Source organism: Fonsecaea erecta (genome assembly GCF_001651985.1).
Source record: "Fonsecaea erecta strain CBS 125763 chromosome Unknown Scaff14, whole genome shotgun sequence".
Classification (NCBI taxonomy): domain Eukaryota; kingdom Fungi; phylum Ascomycota; class Eurotiomycetes; order Chaetothyriales; family Herpotrichiellaceae; genus Fonsecaea; species Fonsecaea erecta.
In genome coordinates, this window is record NW_017387257.1 from 311792 (window position 1) to 333171 (window position 21380).

Genomic DNA, 21380 nt, shown 5'->3' on the forward strand with positions numbered 1-21380 from the left:
ATCAACTGGAGTGGAATGGATGCTGCGGGGACTGGAGGAGAGAGGAGGTGTTCGGACAATCAAGAACCGCACTTAGATAGCTTTGACATCGATTTAGTCATGAGCATGAACAGACAATTTCAGGAGCTAGACCGTTCATGAGAAGTCGGTCAACCCGTTTAGATACAGGGGCTAGGTAAAAACAATCCCCCCGTCTATGACCAGTGTTTGACCCGTGATAAAGTCTGCATCTTTGGAGCAGAGGAATCCGCCCACCGGATTTCCCACGTCCTCGGGTACACTGGTGCGCCCCAAGGCAGTCATATCCTCGGCCTTCTGGAACCTCTCCGTGTCGATGTTGTCCCAAATGGCCGTGCCGACGATGCCTGGCGCATACGCGTTCACGTTGATCTTGTACTTCGCCATCTCCATAGCGAAGACCTGGGTGAACCCTCTGACTGCCCACTTGGTGGCGCCGTAGTGGCTGAACAGAGGGGTCGGCTTGAACGCTGCAATACTCGCTGCTCCCAGGATTCGATAACCAACAGAGCCTTCCGGCACGGGGCCCTGGGAGATCATTTGTCGCGCGGCGTGTGTGTAGCACAGCCAGACACCCATGAAGTTGACGTCGAACAATGTGCGTACGTCCTCCTCCGATGTCTCCAGAGCGAGAGAAGTCCGTGCGATTCCCGCATTGGCGACCATGACCCGTAAGGGGCCCAGCTTTTGCACGGCTTCACTGATCATGGAGACCACTTCGGCCGAAGAAGTCACGTCGGCGACAATACCCAGAGCGGTGCCGTCGCCGTGAGTGGCGTTCAACTCATCGACGAGCTTTTGTATCTTGTCGTCGTTGACCTGGAGGTCATTGACCACGACAGCATAGCCCTCAGCAGCGAGTCGGCGTACAATAGCTTCTCCACTGTCATGCATGCTGTTAGTTCCGCGGTGGGAGTGTGGGGATAAAATAGATGTAGTAATAGAGACTGACATGCCCTGGCTTGACCCGGTGACGATCGCCGTTTTCTTGCTCATCTTGAATTTCTTTGTCTGGATTTTGCCTGTAATTGGATTGCTCCGCCTGTTCAACGACGTTGGCTCGACTTTGAAGACGTGTATATCAGAGCCTCAGTTCAGGCGGAATGGATTGAGAACCTCCACTAGTTACACGTCTTGTCTTCTCTTCTCTTCTCTCTCACGCTCCGGATGTGTAATTACCGAGCAAGGCCGGGGAGGATTGTATCGTATCTGTAAATAGAGTGTATGCGAACAAGTCTCCGCTTCTCCCCCGTGGGGTACCCGGATTCTGACAGGCCGGGGCGCGGACATGCATACCCCGTGCCATGCACATTGATCCACTAGCCTCTTTGGGATATCTATACCTCAATCGGGAGCTCAACAGCCGCCAGGCCCAGAGAACGTGGCATTGGGCTTTTTAAAAAGAGACAACATGCCTTTCACGGGTTGGTCCCTCCACGAGGCTCTGACTCAGTTCCAATATCTGCACTGCAATATACAGAACCAGAATGGCCGACCTCGAGGGTAACCTCCGCAGCCAAGGGGTCAACTTTGGCCTCATTGCCGTCCTCGCTGTTCTCGGATTTGGATCATTGACCTACGGATACACTGCTGCCATCATTGGCACTACTCTTGGTATATAGACACTCTCGATCGAATCTTCGCCATGCTTGACTGATCGAAGCTGACCACACCACACCACCCGCAGGGCAACCGACATTCATCAAGTATTTCGAACTCGATACTCGTCCAAACGGGACAGACTTGATTTCGACCACCAATGGACTCTTCCAGACTGGCGGAGTCATCGGCACTCTCTGCCTCCCGTGGGTCCTGGACAAATATGGTCGCAAATGGGCGTGTGCAGTGGTAAGCCAGCCAACCCATGGCGAATAAATCAAGCACTGCCTTTTTTTTCTCCCCCACGGACCAAGCTCGTATCTGACCTTCCTCAAAAGCCGGCAGTCCTCGCGATCATCTCTGGGGCTTGCATGGCCGGCGCCGTGCACATCGGCATGTTCATCGCGTTCCGGTTCGTGGCGGGCGCGTCGGCGTTCATGGTGCTGGCGGCGGTGCCGGTGTTCATGGCCGAAATCGTGCCCGTCCACCTCCGCGGCGCCCTCGTCGACATCCACGGCGTCATGCTGGTTCTCGGCTACGTGGTCCAGGCGTGGATCGGGTTCGGCTTCTACTTCTGGCAGAGCGGCAGCAGCGTCACCTGGCGACCGCCCGTGGCCGTCCAGTGCTTCTTCCCGTTGTGCCTCTTGGTCGGCTTGCTGTTCGTGCCCGAGAGTCCACGGTGGTTGGTCATGCAGGGCCGCGAAAGTGAAGCGGAGCAGATCATCTACAAGCTACACAGGAACAAGAAGGATCCCGATAACCTCGCGGCGAAGGCCGAGTTCTATCAGATCCAACAGCAGATCGCCATTGAAAGGACCCTCGGCAGTTCCTGGATGCATATGTTCAGAAGGCCGTCCTACAGAAAAAGGACCATGTTTGGCGTGAGTGTGGGCGTGATCATCCAGTGTGGCGGTGTGCTGGTGATTGTAAGTTTCTTCGATCCTCCCAAGGGTCATTGTTGGGTGGCCTGCCATCTCCCTCCATCACCTTTTGCTCCTCTTGCTAATAAGGGTCGACAGAATAACTACGGCCCTTCCCTCTACAGACTGCTGGGTTTCTCGCCGGTGAAGCAGCTCCTCTACCCAGCCGCGTGGCTCACATTCGCGCTGGGTCTCAACGTCATTTCCATGTTCCTGATCGACCACTTTCCTCGGAACAAATACATAGCATTTGGCGTCTCGGGCTGCGTGTGTGCTCTCATCTGCGAGGCCGCACTGGTTGCAAATTTTGTCCCCTCCGACAATCATGCCGCCCTCCAGGCCGCCGTCGCCATGTTGTTTGTGTACCAGCTCTTCTACGGCTTGTGTCTCGACGGGCCACAGTTTGCCTACATTGGAGAACTGTTCCCAACCCATCTCCGGGCGAAGGGCGTCTGTCTGACCGTGGCCGGGATATCAGCCATGAATATCATTTGGCTTCAATCAGGTGCGTAAGCTCTTTGTTCTTCGCATTCGCAGCCATGCTTATTACATCGGTGGCACAGCTCCCACGGCCTTTGAAAAGATTGGCTGGAAGTTCTACCTGGCATTCATCATTCCCGCGAGTATTGGCGCCATTGTGATGTGGTTCTACTTTCCCAACACGAAAGGGGTCCCCTTGGAGGAGATCGGAGTTCTATTCGGCGAGACGGACGAGGTGGCCGTATATCAAAGGGACATTGAGGTGGATCACATCAATCACACCATTCACGACCGTCACCACGAGCAGTCCAAAGCGATGGACGCATCACACGTAGAGACCAACATTGTAGAAGATCAAGTTTGACGGGATGAAGTGAGGGAAAGTGATCGTTGGAGGGAAGGCAACTGACAGTCAGCATTCACCGCCCTGTGAAAGGCACTTCACGCTTGCTTCGGAACATGCATGCGGCAACTCAAGCACCTTCGGAGACAGGACAATGGTTATACTGCCGTGGCTCTTGACGGGCTTTTCTGTGAATGACCCGAACCGACAGAGTTATGTATATGTGGATCAAAACGCAAAGCCTTGCCACTTTCTCGTATCAATAACATCCCAGCATCCAAAACCTATATTCAGACTGTTGTTATCCACAGGGCGCATTTTGTATCCATTGCTGCTTGGTGTCATTATCAAACTGCTAGCCGGCCTCCATCGACCGGGAAATTGACACCGCTCACGAAGGCGGCTTCGTCACTGGCGAGGTAGATTGCCGCCGCAGCAATATCCTTGGGCTCCACCATCCGTCTCAGGGGCACGGACTGTGCCAGCCGCGCCCGTTCCTCCGGTGTATCTTCCACGCCACTGAACATTTCGAAAAGGCCTGTGGCCCCTCGGACGGGACATATCGAATTCACCCGGATGCCGTGCGGGCCGTATTCGGCTGCGAGGCCTTGGGTTACCTGGGTTATTACAAACAATCGAGTCAGCAAGGCTTTGTAAACGCGGGATCCGGGAAATGATAGTGAAAAACATTTCGGCGCTGAGACCAGGCCCATTTGCTCCCCAGGGGAACGCTGTATGTTGCGGAGAGAGTGGACTTTATTTACCGTATTCAAGAAGCCCTTGGTCCCGCCATAAAAGACCTGTCCGGGCCTCACTCGCACACCGGCCACGGACGAAGTGTTCACATAGACACCCTGTTTCCGCTCAACAAAGTACGGCATCACCACGGCGACGCTCCAATAAATGCTCTTAATGTTGACCGCGACGATCTTGTCGAAGTCGGCCTCGGACACGCCCATGGAGTCTTGTTTCCGGTACGTCGTCCCCGCGTTGTTCACCACGATGTCAAGCTTCCCGAACGTCGTCTTTGCGAATTCCAACGCGTCCTTCCACGATTGTTTGCTGGTGACGTTCAGCTCGACGAAGTGCGCCGTGCCGCCGTCGGGATACTGTTTGTTGGCAATGGCGGCTTGGACGCCCTTCCCTTTCTCCACCGCTATGTCGGCGATCAGGACGTGTGCGCCTTGCTCTGCGAAGCCGTGGACAATGGCTTCGCCGAATCCAGAGGCCGAACCGGTCACCAGGGCCACTTTGCCTGTCAATCGTCCCATTGCAAATCGTTCAGACAATTGAGCAGAAAAGGTTTGACGATAAGCTGAGACGTTGCTATTGTGTCGAGACTGTTCGACGACCACACTTTTCTCAGGAGTCGCTGGAAAAGGACTTGGTAGGTTGAAAATTCAAGCCACCGGATGCAATTATGTATGTCGAGCAGCAGTAGCAGCAAGTGTCAAGCTCATGTATTTCATGGCTTGGTTCGAACGCTGGACTCGACACGATAAAGAGGATTCTGCGCGTGCTCTCGGATCCGTTTCTTCATTGTTTCCTTCATCTTCTTCTTCGTTTGGAGCGTACGTAGGGTCCATGTATGTTTCGGCTGTCTCGTGAACCCGCCAGATACTGTTACACGGAAACCCAACTCCCGAAACCTACCGAAGTTGGCTAGTTGTGTACCTTTAGTCACTTGCCAGGAACGACCACAAGAAACCGCGGCCTACACTATTCCCCCTTTTGACAGTGCGATGGTCACCTTGATATCTTTCGTCATCCGAACAAATAGACGTGCTGGTTGATCGTCGGTGGGACAGAATCCCATGATGCTCTGGTAGCCTTGGCTGAAAAAGGACTATATCCGCTTCACGTGTCCAACATAAGTGCAACCTGGCATATGTACAGCCATTTATTCCTCCGGTGTCATAGCTCGCCGAGCGGCAAGCTTCCCCTGGCCTCTCAAATGGGACGTGCTACGCTGTCCGCGAAGAAGAATTAAAGGGTGTGTTGCCGCGGGTAAAATGCATAAGAGAGACACATGGAACAGACAGTACACCTCTCAGATACTTCAACTTCGCAGGTGATCGACTTACTTGACGATGACAATCCCTGATGCGACCACTGTTGAGTACGATCATCTTTGATTCTAGGTTCCCCGCCAATCTGTGGCTTCCAGAAGGATGAATGTTCATTGTCAGCCAGGAAGTGCTTTGAGGCCTGATATAAAAGGTGCTCTGATACCCAAGGTCGAGGTAGTGGTAGAAATTTGACCGAAACATCATACAGCTAGCAGGTCACTGTGGCTGATATCAAGATGAATGATGGACCAATGCTCTATCATTCGCGACATCTCTAGGACGTCGTCTGGGTGCGCATTGCGCCGCTGGTCTGTTGTATGGTGCCCGACGACAATAGATACCAATACGAGCGGTTGGAGCATAGCCTACAATAAAATGGCCAGGGAGCGTGGTAAGAGGTATGTGGATGGATAAACAGGCTAGGATTCGTGATTATACATGGTCATGTAAATACAGACAAGCTATTTTTCATATAATTACCAGATTGCCGAGTGAAAGGATTGATACTCAACTCAACTCTACTCCGGCTACTATGCCGTGGAGGAGAAGAACTCCTGCATAGAGTGGCAAAAAGGTCGCCTCACCTCCGATCAACCCTCAAGTCCCAGCAAGCACAAAGGCAAGGCTGGAAGAATTTGAGACCCTTCGTCAGGATAATGCGAATACAGTCGAATGCCATATGGGGATAGTCCTGGATCAGAAGACAAATTAGCCACACAGGAGAAGGTTGCTCCCAAGCCTTCTGATGCCTGAGAGGCGTCTTGTCTAGGTGGAGTGACCTCATACCGTAGTGTCTAGGTAATGGTAATGCTTGTGGCAGCTGAGGCGGTGTGTGCATACAGCATATGCCCCAAGTTCACCACACTAGACTCTCGGAGGTCAATTACATGCTGAGTGCTTACACCAGATGATGGCTGCTGACAGGCGGAAGGGTCCTCTAGAGATTCTCGAGAAATTTGCGGACCTGAATACTGTCCTCGGCTTGGCATGGTCTTTGGAGAGGGTCTGGTTCTCCGTGTCTGCCCCCGGTCGTGTCGCCTCACTTAAATAGGATCATTGTACCACTGGGAGGAGTTATCCTCGCTCATCAAGTATTGGCCATCCATAAAGCCATACAGAATGTCAGGTTGTCCGAAAACATTGGATGAATCTGCTAACCCTGTGTCACCGCCATTTTGCATAGAGGCTGTGCCAGACGGGAAAGTAGCGAAAATGGCATCCATGTCGAAGTCTCCGAGATCATGTAGGTTGTCGTGATCTTGAGGAGCGCCAGGCGTCGAGAGGTCTGCGTCCGACGGCAGGCTGATTCCTCGCGTCCGGATTATATCTTGTATGATTTTGACAGGCACAGTCACTCCACAATTCGGAGTCTGCAGTTCTCGTAGGCAGAGCAAGCTCCAAGCTAGGAGCGTCGAATGCTCCGCCCCCTGTTCATTTCCTCCGGTTGCCACGTTGCGAACATGAATCGTACTCGCCACGTAAAGAGCATAACTGAGGAGGTAAGCAGCGCCCCTCAAGGAATAGGATGACCGATATGCGAGAGCAATACTCGTGATGGCCTTGGCGGCGATCGTGCATCGTTTCCACGATGTGATCGAAGTGGAAGGCGAGTGCAGGTGGCCATCGGCAATAAAGGGGCGATGGAGAAGGATGATGAGAGAGTTGTAGATTGCGTGGAGGTTGAGCACATTTGGACTCGCGGTGCTCGGCCCAGATCCGACCTTATCATGCTTGTCCAGACGAAGCCGGAGATGGCTGGGAAGTTGCTCGATCCAGCGGACCAGATGATGGTCAATGGTCTCGAGGCTGGCCCTTGCTGTCTTGGCCTTTGCTCCAATTACATAGAATTTGTTGATGATCCTGGTCATTATTTTAGACAGTAAACAGAAGTTCTGAAAGCACGAGACCGAGTATACTGGACTTGGCGGCGCGAACGTGGTGTTGCTGCCGCTCCCATCCGACACCGGGTCCACATATGGAGCGTAGAGGTCCTTTTCCTCAAACGTATCGCGCAGTTCCAGAGACACGTGTGCGTCTCTGATGTGAATTGCGATCGGTCTCCCTAGATATAAACTCTGCAGTTTGTCGTATATAAAAGCACCCCAGAAAAGGCGTCTCCGGATCTCCACTTCCTCGGCATCTTCGCTCTTGAGATCTGGGTCTAAATGGAGGCCTAGGTCATAGACCATTCGTAGAGCATAACCAGTATATAGCCAGCCTTTGGAAGTCTCTCCGCGTGCGATGTATGTGGATCCGAGAAGCAGTAAGCCTGCCACCGTTGGGATCCGAGGAATTGTGAGAAGGGAATCCTGATGGAGGAGCTGATCGCATCGCTCAAAGAAGCGAGCTCCTGCTGTGAGTGGGTTTGAGGGATCCGTTCGAACTTCTACTCTTCTTGAGAATTTGCTGGCGCAAGCGAAAATGGCATTGGCCAGGAATCTCGAGCAATACGGTCCTCCATGGATGAGGTCGCGGATCAGAGCAGGGCGGTAAGTCAGCAGGAAAGTATGATGTTGTCGGTTCCAGTGCAATTCCAGCAGATGGAAGGCCAGATCGATCGGCACACCATCGATGTCGGACAGAGACCATATTTCGTGCTCACTCTGGCGCGACAGCGCAGCTTTGGCTATCAAACCATTCTGGATATGCTGCGCCGCCACGGAAGTTGTGGATTTGGGGCACTGGATCTTGCTTTGCAGTGCTGACGACGGACCAAAGCTGTTGATGTTCCCTTGTTCATCCATGGACAGAAACGGAAACACATCAGGGGTGTCCTCCTCATCCTCAGAGGACTCGTCGTCGTGGGGCATCGAATCTTGCCTCTGCTGCACCGGAGGCGAAGTCTTCATAGGACTGTCAAGAGCATCCTGGAAAGGCGCTGGCTGGTTGGCCAGCAGTAACAGGCTCTCAGCAGCCTTGGGCGAGTCCCTCGTCTCCACTGAAGGTTCAGCGACCTGACGTTCCGCAGCTGTTTTCAGCAACTCTTTCAGTGCTTTGTTCTCCTCTTTCAGAGCGTTGATCGCCGCAATGGTAGGCCTGCATGTACCGCTTTAGAAGGAGCTGTAGGTGGATTGACTGGCAAACCTGGATCTACCTTTCTTTTTGCTTACCAACCCTGTATTCACATGGTCGATTGTGCGTTTTACAGGGTGCGCAAGCTGGTTTCAACGCATCACACCGAATCTTCCTCGACCGGCAAGCTTGACAAGCTCGCAGTTCTCCTTTCCATCGTCCATCCTTTTGCGGTGCGGCCATCTCTGAGACTTAGACAGGTGAGCTGGTAGGCCAACAGTGTGTCGACCACTTTGACTGAAGTGACAAGGGATGAGGCCCTGGGTGGGTTTTGCGGGGGAGGCCACAGGTATTGTGGGTGGTCTGGAGCCTAGGGGTGCCTCACTAGCCCAGCCTGCTCTTTTTCCTCGGCTATTTCTGCTTGAGGGAAAGCCCAGCCATCTTGGCGAAGCCTAAAGAACACCTCGCTTACACAGGGCTCACCAGGCTGGTGCTTCTAGGTGTGCCTAGGTATGCCTAAGCCTGACCTTAGGCGGTGGTGGTGGCCGAGCATTCTCCATAACAGGGCGAGTTCTCCCGACTGCTCTTACCTGAGGTCCCAAGGGGGCGAGTACTCACCAGCGTCCGGTGCTGCGGATGAAGTTGATGTGGCTCGAGCCTCAGGTATTTCCCGTTCGGTGACAGGGAGCTATTGACTGATATCCCAATCCTCTTCCCTTGCTCTTGGAGGTCCCGAACCTAATCCCACCTCGGTTGATGATGGCACTAAATCAGCGCTGCGAGCACCAATAGAAGATGGGGCACAGACAAGTCTTGAGCTGGTGTTGCGTCCGGCTGATTACTGCCCGGGTTTGCGGACTACCTATGCCCTGGTCTGATTGGGACATCTTGTGTAGGGCAGTCTTCACGGAAGGGCACGCCTGGGCTTCGATGTAGGGCCTCGGGACTTTGTTGAAGCAGGCTCCGGGTCCCAGTGTCTGACTTATCCAAATCAAGCAGTCTGCGATCCATGACCTGCTGGATTCAGGCATCTAGGAGCGTAGAGCCTAGGCTTTCCAAGGCAAGCGTATGAGCAAGTAAGGAAGCAAGTTTAACGTCCAGGATCCCTTGAACTCAACTGAAGGGTTACATCTGACCAGACTATTTACTCAGTCAGGGCCAATTTAATGTCTGTCCCTGGCGGACAACCAATCTTTGGTTGGGGCTGAACGGATCACAACAGTAAACGGTGGAGCATTTGCCGTGGATGGTATTATGCTTTTGCATGAATTCAATGGCCAACATGGCTATGAACACAGACCCAGAAGACAATGGGAAGATTTGCAATTTTATTCAACTTTGGACGGGGCGAAGCCGCCAGAGCTATTCAGGCAGCTCAAACTGCCCTCGTACCAAAAGGAGGTCTCACAGAGAACGACATTGGCTCCTCTGACTTTGGGTAGATCTCATTGGGACCCATAAAGAACATCTGGTTGCAATTTACACATTGGATACTCCTGCAATCTTACATCAAGTCGTCGACGACGGTAAAATACGGCACAACAGACGTTTTGGATCGAGTTGACCCAGGGATTGTCCATCGATACGGGGGAACGATTCCGCTGCAAAAGGGTTGAGGAATTCACACAAAACCCGCTGGTGAAGCATCTCGGTTTCACGGACTCGATTGCTGTCAATGGGTTTCTACACACCAAATCCAGAAAATTTTGGGAAGAACAACATGGAGCTGGGGAGCAATGCCCCAAAAGCGGATGCTTCGAAGCAGTGCTTCAGGCCCGTTGTTCGCCTACCCACCACCACTACCGGAGCCTCGACGATGATGCGATTTATGGCGGAGAAGATTTTCAGTTCGCTTGTTGTCGTAGTTTCGCTCGACGAGGAGAAGGAGAGATCCAGCCGGCTAACCAAGTCAAATGGTCAGGTGTATGGTCTGATTACTTTCTGCCTGTGAACGGCCCCTTGGCAGCATCGAAGGAGGTAGCATGGGCCACAGAGGAAGTACCAAGGCTCTGGACGAATTCAGCGAGATCAAAAATCCCATCGTTAGGTTGTAATGTCACTGGCCAACGTGGTGACAGCCGCACGAATAGACTTTCTAGGACTCATAGACAACCAAATCGATTCAGTACATCCAGATCTTTTGGTCGTTCTATGAAATCCTCAATCAGACCGGATCGTGATCTACAATACATGGACTGAAGGGCTCGGAATTTCACTAACCATGGGTTCCCTCACCTTGGGGCCGGGATACTTGACTCCGTTCGGCTGCGGGAGTCTGGTATGACCCTCTAGAGAGAAGGAAGCTATGGGGTGATATGGTAGCAGTGCGGACTTGTTCCTTTCTCGGTCTAGTCGTGCGCTTTTTTTTTGAGGTCGTTATGATAGACGTGGACGGGTGGACCAGTGTAAAGCCATTTAACGCTTCGTTATATTCCTCACTTCTATCCGAGAGCCTCTACAGTCCTGCTCTCATATGATCACGGCCGTTGTCGTGAAGAACGAAATACTAGATTTTATCTCACCTCTCGTGTTATTAACTCGAAATCATGGCATCCAATGGCATCATAAATGAGAAGGAAAACCCTGTCTTCAAGCAATACGGCCTTCCGCCATATGGAACCATCGGCAGCAACACCCCTGGACCTCATCCCTCCTCAGAAACCCGACCGGTGAACTACGAAGAATGGAACCGTCCTGGCCAAACTGGATACGTTGTGTCGCCACATCTGATAGGCGAGCCACGGCAGGGGAGATTCAAAATCGTCGTAATTGGTGCCGGTGCCGCAGGGATAGATTTCCTTCATCACGCGCCCAAGGCTTTGGCAGGCCTAGACGTTGATATTATCTGCTATGAGAAGAATGCTGACGTTGGTGGGACATGGCTCGAGAACAGATATCCGGGTTGTGCCTGTGATGTGCCCAGTGTTCAGTATTCGTTTCCCTGGAAAGCAAACCCGCACTGGTCGAGCTTCTATGCGACAGCACAAGAAATTTGGAAATATATGAAAGATATCGTGGACAGCGAGAATCTCTCTCAATACATTCGCCTGAAGACCGCCATCGTGGGAGCCTCGTGGAACGAGGACATCAGCAAGTGGACGGTGAGCTTGTCGCAGGGCGAGGGTGATGCACGTACGGAGTGGCAAGAAAACTGTGATCTGCTCCTCAGCGGAACAGGTGTCTTGAAGTAAGTCACTCTGTCTATTTTGCAAGTCCTGGTGGGCCACGCTAAATACTGTCCACAGTGCATGGAAGTGGCCGAAGATCCCTGGGCTTGATACCTTCAAGGGCGATCTATTTCACACGGCCCGCTATGAAGAAGGCTACGACCTCACAGGCAAGCGAGTTGCTGTCATCGGGGCGGGCAGCTCGGGTGTCCAGGTCTGTGCCTCTATTTTCCCACGGGTCGAAAAGCTTTATACCTGGGTACGCAGTCCTACCTGGATCACAGCTTCTATCGGGAAACAATTCGCTGGAAAGGATGGACAGAATTTCAATTGTATGGTCTCCTGGCACCCAGCTACGGATATCCATAACATGGCTGACTGTGTCTAGATACGCCGCAGCAACAGGAAATCTTTGAGAAAGATCCTAAACTATACCATCAATATAAAAAAATGATCGAGAATGAACTTAACAAAAAGTTCAGACTGATCCTGCGGAACACGGCAGAGTCGGATGAAGTGAACGCGGTAAGTGAGAGCACTATTAATCTCGGATCTCTCACGTATCTGGCGAAACATGAGCTGATACGCGCGACGTCTTAGCTGGCGTATCTAGAGATGGACAGGAAACTGGCGCCCAAACCCGAGTTGAAGAAGGTCATGATCCCTACGAACTTCAACGTTGGCTGCCGTCGGCCCACACCAGGTAACGGTTACCTGGAAGCTCTTGCGAGTGAAAAGACCACGGTCATCACATCCCCGATCAAATGCATTACCGAAAATGGTGTCCTTGATGCAGAAACCGGGGAGGAGTATAAGGTTGATGTGATCATCTGTGCCACCGGTTTCGACACCTCATTCCGACCACGCTTTCCAATTCATGGCCTCGACAATGTTTCGCTGGGCGACAGATGGGCCAAATTCCCCTCCAGCTACATTGGGATCGGCGTCGATAAATTTCCTAATTATTTCTCATACCTCGGCCCTTTTACTCCCGTGGCGCAAGGCTCCATTCTACCCATTATATCGGGACTGACTGCTCATTTTGTGCAAATAATCAAGCACATGCGAGTACAGCACATCCGCCGCTTGAGCCCCAAGCCACAAGCGGTCCTCGACTTTTCGGAGCATTGCAGGACCTTTTTGCCGCGGACATGCTGGGCGGACCCGTGTACGTCGTGGTTCAAGCAGGGCACCAAGGACGGAGAAATCGTTATGTGGCCCGGATCCCGTCTGTGCTTCTTCGAAGTCATGAAGCAGCCAGCCTTTGAGGACTACGAAATTGAATACTGGAGTGGCAATAGATGGGGGTACCTGGGCTCGGGTTTCACAGATTACGAGTTCAACGGCACCAAAGACAATACCTGGTATCTGGACTGGCTTTCCGGCCGTGCGGAATGGCAACAAGGCGTGCCCTTAGCTGAGGACCCAGATGAATTCCGGGATATGAGCTTGGGAGCCTTGCCAGGTACGAAAACGCTCGGGAGAAGGACCAATGACGCTCCACTGGAGGTTGTGAACAACACACCTGACCCAGCTCGCTAGGCCAGACCTCTGTTCAAGAGTCTGCAAGCCGCGGAGTTCAAGACAAAGTTGTGGTCGGAGTATACATCGTAGAGTCCATAGATAGAACGAACACTTGTTTCAGATCTATGCCATTCACTCGAGTAGTTGATTCATGACCATCTGAATTTCTGAGCTGCAACGGATAACTCTTTGCGGGAACCTGGTTGCCGGCAAGCCGAACGGAAACTCGGTTCCCGAAGGCCACGACTCTTCAAAGGGAAAGGAGAACGGGTTAACACAGCATTCAGGTGTTCGGACGTCTGCAGTATCCTCAACTGAGCTAGAGAGACTCGGTGTCTATCTCATTTGATCTGTCCCTCAAAACACTCAACGGGGTCTAAAGTCCCTACTGAAGACCTCTTCAACGGCCCATCGAGCCAAAACACGAAAGGTTGCTTTCTTATTCACGTTAAGGCTGAGGCGCGAGAGATTAGTGGCGAAGTGGCAGATCTCTGATACCTGCTCATGCAGAGCTATGAATACCATGGACGCTGCGTCGTCGTTGTCTTTCCAAGATCGTGCGATTGCCATCACAGTACATACAGCCACAACCTCCCAGACTATTCAATTGCATCTAACTGTGTTCGCTATATGTAGGGCGGCGCCTCAGGTATCGGACTTGCTGTGGCCAAAACACTACTTATGCTCGGAGCCACCGTCTACATTGCGGACCTCGCCCAGGATGTGCCAAACGACTTGAAAGATTGTGAGAGGGTTCACTTCATGGGAAAATGCGACGTCACCAAGCGGACAGCCTGCAAAGAGTTCATCGATTCTATTCCAGGTCGCGTTGATGGGCTGGTGACCTGTGCTGGAGTCGCACCCTTTGAGGGGAAACTGGCCCCAGATGAGATCTTCCAGCTGGATATGAATGTCAATGTCGCTGGCACGTGGAATGTGGTGACAGAGACAATTCGCCGGATGACTGGACAAGAGCAGCTCGTTCGAGCAGGAACCGTCCCGGGCACTGTGCGCGACGTCGGGCAGGGGTCCATTGTGACCTTTGGCAGCGGAGCGGCCTTACGGGGGGTCCCGGGCCTTGCAGCTTATTGTGCGTCCAAGCACGCAGTCCTCGGGCTCACACGTACTTGGGCAAAAGACTTCCCAGGTCTTCGGGTCAACATGATTGCTCCCGGTGAGTTTGAGACAGACACTCCCCAAAGACACCGATATATCTGCGGTCGCAGGATTTAATCAATCAGTAGGTCTGACCGACACGCCCATGGCACAGTCTACCATGACAGCCAACACAGACGCCTCTGCCCGCGATCTGGCAAAGAACCTGGTTGCTGGGACACCCAAGGGGAGATTAGCCTACCCAACCGATATTGCCGATGCAGTCATCTTCTTGCTTTCGGACTGGTCGAGCTTCATCACGGGTCAGGCTCTACCCGTGAACGGAGGGAATTTCTAGTGGACTTTGTGAATGCCAGGACGAGAATCAGGGGTAAAACCCATCCATATGCAGCTAGTACAAAGATAGAGCTCACCAAGTCTGCGGCCTACTATTGTAGGTGCCAGGACGAGGACCAGGGGTAACCTGTGAGTTGCTAACAGGAGCGCTAAGCGACTGCTATCTAAGAATGTGGACAGTGCCAAGGACCATGTGAGGTCACGTGGCTATGTGACTACTACACTACAACTTCAGTTGAGCATATAACAAGAATACTTGGCAGGCTAGCTACTTTTGGACCGTATGTCTGACCTCCTTTCTGTTTCGACGGAAATCATTTTCGGAGGCTCAGCCAGGTCGTGGCTGATCAGTCTGAGATGGATGGTGCGAGCCTAGCTCTAGTTAGATGTGATATACGCCCAACGACAGCCTCCGGCGCGTCAGTGACCGCCGGGTGATCATGTCGAGATCTCTGGGGCGGCGCGACAAAGGACCTACAACAACCCTCGGAGGGTCAGTGGCCGGCTGATTACCTTGCAGGCCAGGAGAAACCTCGGGAGCCTGATCCTCTTTTCCAACCTTCTCAATTCCAATGGAGGTTGCTTGGGAAGCGAATGAGTGGAAGTCCGTCAGCGCTGCAGACAGTCGTCCATATTTTGATCGTCTCAAGGATCGCGCTTTGTATGTGATGTGCACAGACGTTAGCTGGACTGATGTGTCCTTGCGGTATGGTTGCCACAAGTGATTTCAAATACTTTGACTGCCTGCTAGGGTGGACAGAAAATTACTCTCGTCCCGAAGCAGATCAAGCTGACCGACCACGATCGGGACCATCAATGCCATTCTTGCAAGATCCAGACAGGGTGTGCGTCACAGCGTCTCGGGCGTATATCCACAAAGGCATTTTGGGTGCTTTCATAGAAGAATAAACGCAATGAACAGCCGAGGCGGTGTATCCATGCGGCGATCCACAAGCTATGTCGACAAAACTCGGACCGGTCGAAGATGTTGACGCCCTGAACCGGGCACAAATGCCTAACTCGTGGTCGGAGGCGTCCGCCGCGGCGAGCAGGGCTATGTCATGGAACCAACGGTGTCCCTCAACCCCCAAAAGGGCTTGGACATCTACACCGAGGAGACCTTTGGCCCTTTGTATCATCAAATCCTTCGAGGATGAAGAGGAGGTCATCCGCCTGGCGAACAACGCCGCCTGATGGCGGGCGTCTTTATCAGGAACCTGAGCCGCGCGTTGAGAGTGTCCGCACGGCTGGATGTCGGTGTCGTTGGCGTCAATTGTGTCAGCTACGTGGATCAGCAAATGTTACGAGACGAAAAGATCATTCCCAACTTGACCAGAAAAACAACAGATGAATATCCAGGCTCCTTTCGGTGGAAATAAAGATTTAGGACTGAGAGGGTAAATGGGCGAATATGCGAGTATTTTTCTGGCTCTGATTCATCGACCTTTCGGGACTAACTTGTGTGGACAAAAGCCGTTACGTGAATATACTGAGCCCCAAAAACAGTCCCGGCCAAGTGAGCAAGCCCCTTCGCTGAGTGGAAAAGTGATCGTCTAACAGTTTCTCCTCTTTCTTTACCAGCATGAACTTTTCGACTTAAAAATAGATCTTTAGAGAGATGTTGACGAGGAGTATCGCCACTGACTGCGTCCGTGGGCATTCTAAGACAATCCGATCCCCCCTTTCCAAGCACCCGCTACTATCTCTAGTTTCCACATACTCTGGATCATTTCTATCACCTTTCTTTTGTGGGTTCAGTGTTGGATGGGAACGTCTACGACAAGTTGAACATCTCTTTTTGCTGAACAAAATCCCCTTATTCCGGAGATCTATCTGAAACGGTAGGCTTCGTCCCTGGTTTGATGCAACCATATCATATATATGTATATCCATGGTCTGTTAGAATGGATTTGCAATCATGGCTACTCGATATGCCGGTCGCACCACGGCAATGATCTGGCTTGTTGATTGAATGCCATCCCATCTGAAACGTCAATCTTTCAGGCAGTTGACTCACTGCTGAGGCACTTGCAGCGGCCGACCCATTTCCGTGAGGAACTCGTGCAATTTCTCACTTTCTTGATCCAAGACCTCGATCGGCTGCCTCGCCACGGGTCCATTTTTGGCGTAATTCGGTCCGACCTCGAAGCACTCCCCGCTGGTCGTATCGTCCTGCCACAGCTTCTCAAACGTCTCCACCACCGCCTCCATGGGCGTGTACAGTCCGGCTTTCTCGACCCTGTCGCCGAAGCCCACCTTCGAGTTGGAGATGTTGGTCTTCACGACGTGTGGGCACACGCCGTTGAATGTGATTTTTTCCTCATCGAACAGATATCTCCCGTACGTGCGCACGAGGCCGACCACGGCGCTGTCAGATTCTCAGTCACGGCGACTCGAGAGGACGGGGGAGACTTACTGTTTCGAAGTCGTGTATATCGGCAGAGTTGGAATGACGTACCAGCCACAGACGCTGGCGACGGTGACAACTGAGCCTCTTGATCAGCAAAACCCGCCACTTGATGGTGATGGTAGGCCCTGAAATAAGAGGATGACGTACTCTTGCCTCTGAGTCCATTAGGGCCTGGTCCCTGCTTTCTGAATTGCTGGACCGCGAGTGCCACCGTGTATAGCACTCCGTTCACGTTGACATCGATGACGCCCAGATCGGGCTTCTCGAACTCACTGGCCCCCGACGGTTTTGGGATCCACACTCGCTCGCCGACTCCAGCGATAGGGTAGACGAGGTCGATGCGGCCGAAGGTCGCGACGGCCTGGCTGAACGCCTTGGCCTGCGAGTTCCAGTCCGCGACGTCGGTGTAGGCACATGCGGCAACAACCCCTTTCCCCGAGCCGTTCAATTCGTCGACAAATTGCTGAGCGGCGGCCAAGTCACGGTCGGCGATGAAGACCTTGTTGCTGTAGAAATGGTCAATCAATGCTTGAGCTATGATAACACAACTTGGAACGGTCCCTTCTTCTTTTCTCCCCTACACGTACTTGTGCTTGACCAACATCTGCGCAACTGCTTTTGCGATGCCGGAGGCTCCACCGGTGAGGTAGGCGACTTGCGACATCCTTTTCGGTTCCTTTCTAAACCTCACTGGCTGCACGAGATGAGAGATTGGTTTTTGTCACTGTTGCGAAAAGTTTGTTTCCGGTTGACTATTGACGACGATGTTGCTGCTGCTGCTGCTGCTGCCCCTATATCTCTATGGGTGAAGGTCGTTTCCCCGGGGTTTGCTCCGCTCTTCCCGTCGTTGCTACGGCGGACAATGCTCAGCAATAAATCAATAGGCTGCTCCAAGAACTAGGCCAACGGAAAAGCGCCATGACCTTGAATTCTTCTTGTTCTTCTTTATTCACACCTCCATGACAAAAGAGGTCGTCTACCCCAATGCTTGGTTGGTGGATCTCTATCCAAACGGACGCCCATATCCCGAAGTGTATTCGAATAAACGGAATGCGGACGTCCGAACCCTCGATGCCGCTTAACCGTCTTGACCACCTGGAGGGACTGCCGAGTACGGGATGACCCACGGGGTCCCGTGGCGCTATTATTCTTTATTATTGTGTCAGGAGGATGTGGTTGTTCGTACTTCACTTTCGAATGCGTCTTGGGGGCCTTTACTATATTCGTTGTCCCAACTAGACTCGGAGGAGATTCGGGAGGCAACTTTTCGTCAGTGTCTATCTAGTAGACTTGCAGGAAATTGGTTGTGACTAACGATATTTTATCCGGGGGTACTTGATGGTATCGTCACGAGGCCACCAGCCTTGACTCCCATTCTCCGCTCTCTGTACGGCCATATACACAAGATCTCTGTAGTCGTCGTCCCCTGAGGAGCCCATATTCTACCGAAGCTGTGGTGGATCAACGTGTTTCTTTTTAGACCAACAAGGCGCCCGGGACGAGGGCTATGCATAGATGCAACAGGATATCATTGATCCCCTGCGTGGAAATACTCCCGGGACTGGGTAATTATAAGAGAGTGTTTTGAATGGCTTTTATCTTGCGATTTTTGCGACTCTCAGATGTGTGTCCTGGTTTTCAGGAGCGTTCTATATGGCGCCACTTTTTGATCTTCAGCTCGCGACACATCGGCTCCTCTCCCATCAAATCGAGATGGGAGCCATGTCTATGCCGCAAGGGGCCCGTTGCTGCTTGGTGCTTCCAGCTCACACGTCCATGCTGCCTTTCTTTTCTCGCACCCCAACGTGCTCAACGTGGTGGCCTTGGTGTCCGGCCTCTGTAGCCACTCGGTACACCTCCGAACCCTCTTCGTTTGCCTTGTCAGTGCCAGTCACTGCTCCGTCAGCCGACTTAGCCCTCTCGGTATGGACATCGACCAGCAAATCATGAGTATTGTGGTCGACATGGATGTTCTCCGAGAAGACGATGACTTCGTCCTTATCGCCGAATACTGCGGCCATTTCTTCCAGAGGAATTCCCTTGGTCTCCGGCAGGATCCATGCGGCCAAGGCGGCGCCCAACGCTGACGCAATGATGAAGTATAAGAAGAACTTCCATCCGACGTTAGCAAAGGCCGTTGGAGCCACCTCCGTGTAGACCAGATCCGTCAAGCCGAGGGTTGCAATGGCGAGAGCCACCCCCTTCGCTCGGAGGTGGTTAGGGAATATCTCGCCGAAATACACAAAGGCCGTGGAGTCGACGCCGATAGAATATGCCACCAGGAAGAGATAAAGCATTGCGACGCCGGCTCTGAGTGCAGCCGAGTTGGGGTTGACGGCGGGCACTGGCGTGGCGAAATTGGCAATAATTGCTGCCTCGACAATCAAGCAAGAGCAGGCCCCGAGGATCCCGTAAATAATGAGAGGTTTGCGACCCACGCGGTCGACGACACATGCGGCAAAAGCATTGGCTGGGATGCCGATAGTGGTCCAGCCGACATGAAGTTTGATCTCTGCGAGCGTGTCAAAGCCGAGAGCTCCATACAGCGTCGGTCCGTAGTTGTTGATGACAAGGTTACCTTGGGATTATTGATAAGCGAAACCCGGAGAGACACGAAGAGTCGCGGAGCTTACCTAACGATTGTCCCAGGAAGGCGTAGTAGCAGGCGATCAAGGTTCGTTTGCGATATGACTTCTTGGTGAACATGGCCCAGTAAGTGGGAACCATGGCGCGGTCAAATTCGGCTTGTTTTTGCATCTGATAGAATTCTGACCTGGCATATTCCTGGTCCGGGTCACTGTCGACACGATGGATGTCAAGCACAATCTCTCTGGCCTCCTCAGCCCGGCCTTTCAGCAAAAGGAAGCGAGGCGACTCGGGGACGAAGAAGTGCACGTAGGCGCCCATGACGATGGGGAAGAATAGGGCAATACCCAGCGGGCCTCTCCACTGGGCAGCAGTCTCGCCCACGCCGTGAAAGCCCAGTCCGACATAAGCTGCGAGGGCATATCCGATGGAGATGCCGATACCGTTCTGGCCGGTGAAGAAGCCACGGAGTGCTGGAGGAGCAAGCTCAGCACTGTAGGTGGACGTCAAAGCCAGAAAGGCCCATGATCCCATGCCCGCAATCAGGCGAAAGGCGATAAACATGCCGATGTGGACAGCACCGACACACCCAGCGCCTCCGATGATGCTGCATGCGACACAGAACCAAGTCCCAGCTTTGCGGCCATAAGCATCCATAATGAAGCTGTTGATGATCACGCCAAAGACGGCACCAGCCTGAAAAAGAAATCAGCCTTGGGGGTTGCTGGATAGGATCAAAGAGCTCGTACCTGGAAAAGCCCGGAAGTAGCACCGATGTAAGATTCGGCCTTTTCAGTGGCCACTCCACTTTCGTCGACCAACTTCATATACTTGAGAAAGGACGGTTGAGCAAGGGTGACGCTGATGACGGACGCAGGGTAGCCAAATGCCCACTGTCCCAGCCAGCACAGCCAAGTGACGGTCCAGAAGTTCTTCCAGTTCCATTGTTTGTCCTGCTGGAAGCCGGTGGCACTGAGAGTCATTCTGAGAGCTTTCCTGTACAGTCGACGGCTAACGGCGGAGATGACACAGTTGGGATGACAGGGAAGATCAAGAGGGGGGTTTTGCTGGCAGATAATCTCTGTTGGAAAAGGGAGTTTGATTTATATCATCAGTGGATATCAAGGCTTTCATTCTGTATGTATTCGTCCATGTCAACGTAAGTCCAAATTGGTCCGTCGGGATATGAGCTTCCGCGTGGCTGCTCGGCAGCCGAGTCTGCCAGTATCGCGCTGCCGGAATGAGGCACGATGCCTGGCGGCGCTCTAGTGAATCCGTTGCGAGAGCAGATGCATGCACATGACTTTCTGCTTTTTACTCCGCGAAATTCACCCCGCGGGTCGCCTTCTGCAGTCTGTGGTCACCGGGGTATCGTTCGGGGTCGGGGGTCGACTCCCCTGTTGTCCCATCCGAAGCCCGCGACTGATCATGGCTGACTGGACGTGGAGCAGGTGTCGGAAGGCCTTCCCACAAGTGTCCCGTGATAAATGGGAACAATCAATTGGGCGTAACAGAAGAGACAATGGAAGTCAAGTACTGAGGTATTCAGACTGATAAGACAAGTAATACCGTACAAGGTTCTAAACTTTGCAGATGAGAAATCTCTGGGACGTGAGTGGATAGTTCGAATACTTATTGTGTATGCTTGGTCTGGCATCTTAGAAATTTTATCTCCTGGTGCTTCGTGACTCTTGTCAAAGAATGTTAAGATGAAGCTTGAGTGTGAAGACGGGGAAGGAGAGGTGCGCCGTGTCAAAAGCGGCACGAGCCCAGGTTATTAGAGTCCAACAGTTTTTAGTC

General features: G+C 52.6%; 8 protein-coding genes across 8 annotated transcripts; 3 read left to right on the top strand and 5 right to left on the bottom strand.

Moving 5' to 3' along the window:
* Positions 1 to 171: 171 nt before the first annotated feature.
* On the bottom strand, positions 172 to 1014 carry AYL99_11431 (hypothetical protein; the record flags this gene model as incomplete). The annotated part of the gene is made up of 2 exons (XM_018842937.1): positions 172 to 901; positions 971 to 1014. The coding sequence occupies 2 exons, from the start codon at positions 1012 to 1014 to the stop codon at positions 172 to 174; spliced, it is 774 nt and encodes a 257-aa protein (XP_018687697.1).
* A 491-nt stretch (positions 1015 to 1505) lies between these two features.
* AYL99_11432 (MFS transporter, SP family, sugar:H+ symporter) lies at positions 1506 to 3381 on the top strand (the record flags this gene model as incomplete). Its single annotated transcript, XM_018842938.1, has 5 exons — positions 1506 to 1632; positions 1706 to 1866; positions 1956 to 2543; positions 2637 to 3042; positions 3101 to 3381. The coding sequence occupies 5 exons, from the start codon at positions 1506 to 1508 to the stop codon at positions 3379 to 3381; spliced, it is 1563 nt and encodes a 520-aa protein (XP_018687698.1).
* A 326-nt stretch (positions 3382 to 3707) lies between these two features.
* Positions 3708 to 4631, bottom strand: AYL99_11433 (hypothetical protein; the record flags this gene model as incomplete). Its single annotated transcript, XM_018842939.1, has 2 exons — positions 3708 to 3977; positions 4125 to 4631. The coding sequence occupies 2 exons, from the start codon at positions 4629 to 4631 to the stop codon at positions 3708 to 3710; spliced, it is 777 nt and encodes a 258-aa protein (XP_018687699.1).
* A 1841-nt stretch (positions 4632 to 6472) lies between these two features.
* Positions 6473 to 8684, bottom strand: AYL99_11434 (hypothetical protein; the record flags this gene model as incomplete). The annotated part of the gene is made up of 2 exons (XM_018842940.1): positions 6473 to 8465; positions 8608 to 8684. 2 exons carry the CDS (start codon positions 8682 to 8684, stop codon positions 6473 to 6475), a joined length of 2070 nt encoding a protein of 689 aa, XP_018687700.1.
* Positions 8685 to 10987: 2303 nt separating this feature from the next.
* Positions 10988 to 13150, top strand: AYL99_11435 (hypothetical protein; the record flags this gene model as incomplete). Its single annotated transcript, XM_018842941.1, has 4 exons — positions 10988 to 11628; positions 11687 to 11940; positions 11997 to 12133; positions 12209 to 13150. The coding sequence occupies 4 exons, from the start codon at positions 10988 to 10990 to the stop codon at positions 13148 to 13150; spliced, it is 1974 nt and encodes a 657-aa protein (XP_018687701.1).
* A 505-nt stretch (positions 13151 to 13655) lies between these two features.
* Positions 13656 to 14585, top strand: AYL99_11436 (hypothetical protein; the record flags this gene model as incomplete). Its single annotated transcript, XM_018842942.1, has 3 exons — positions 13656 to 13706; positions 13769 to 14306; positions 14377 to 14585. 3 exons carry the CDS (start codon positions 13656 to 13658, stop codon positions 14583 to 14585), a joined length of 798 nt encoding a protein of 265 aa, XP_018687702.1.
* Positions 14586 to 16597: 2012 nt separating this feature from the next.
* On the bottom strand, positions 16598 to 17658 carry AYL99_11437 (glucose 1-dehydrogenase; the record flags this gene model as incomplete). Its single annotated transcript, XM_018842943.1, has 4 exons — positions 16598 to 16952; positions 17001 to 17070; positions 17142 to 17500; positions 17582 to 17658. 4 exons carry the CDS (start codon positions 17656 to 17658, stop codon positions 16598 to 16600), a joined length of 861 nt encoding a protein of 286 aa, XP_018687703.1.
* A 1102-nt stretch (positions 17659 to 18760) lies between these two features.
* On the bottom strand, positions 18761 to 20563 carry AYL99_11438 (hypothetical protein; the record flags this gene model as incomplete). Its single annotated transcript, XM_018842944.1, has 3 exons — positions 18761 to 19572; positions 19628 to 20276; positions 20330 to 20563. The coding sequence occupies 3 exons, from the start codon at positions 20561 to 20563 to the stop codon at positions 18761 to 18763; spliced, it is 1695 nt and encodes a 564-aa protein (XP_018687704.1).
* Positions 20564 to 21380: the final 817 nt, after the last annotated feature.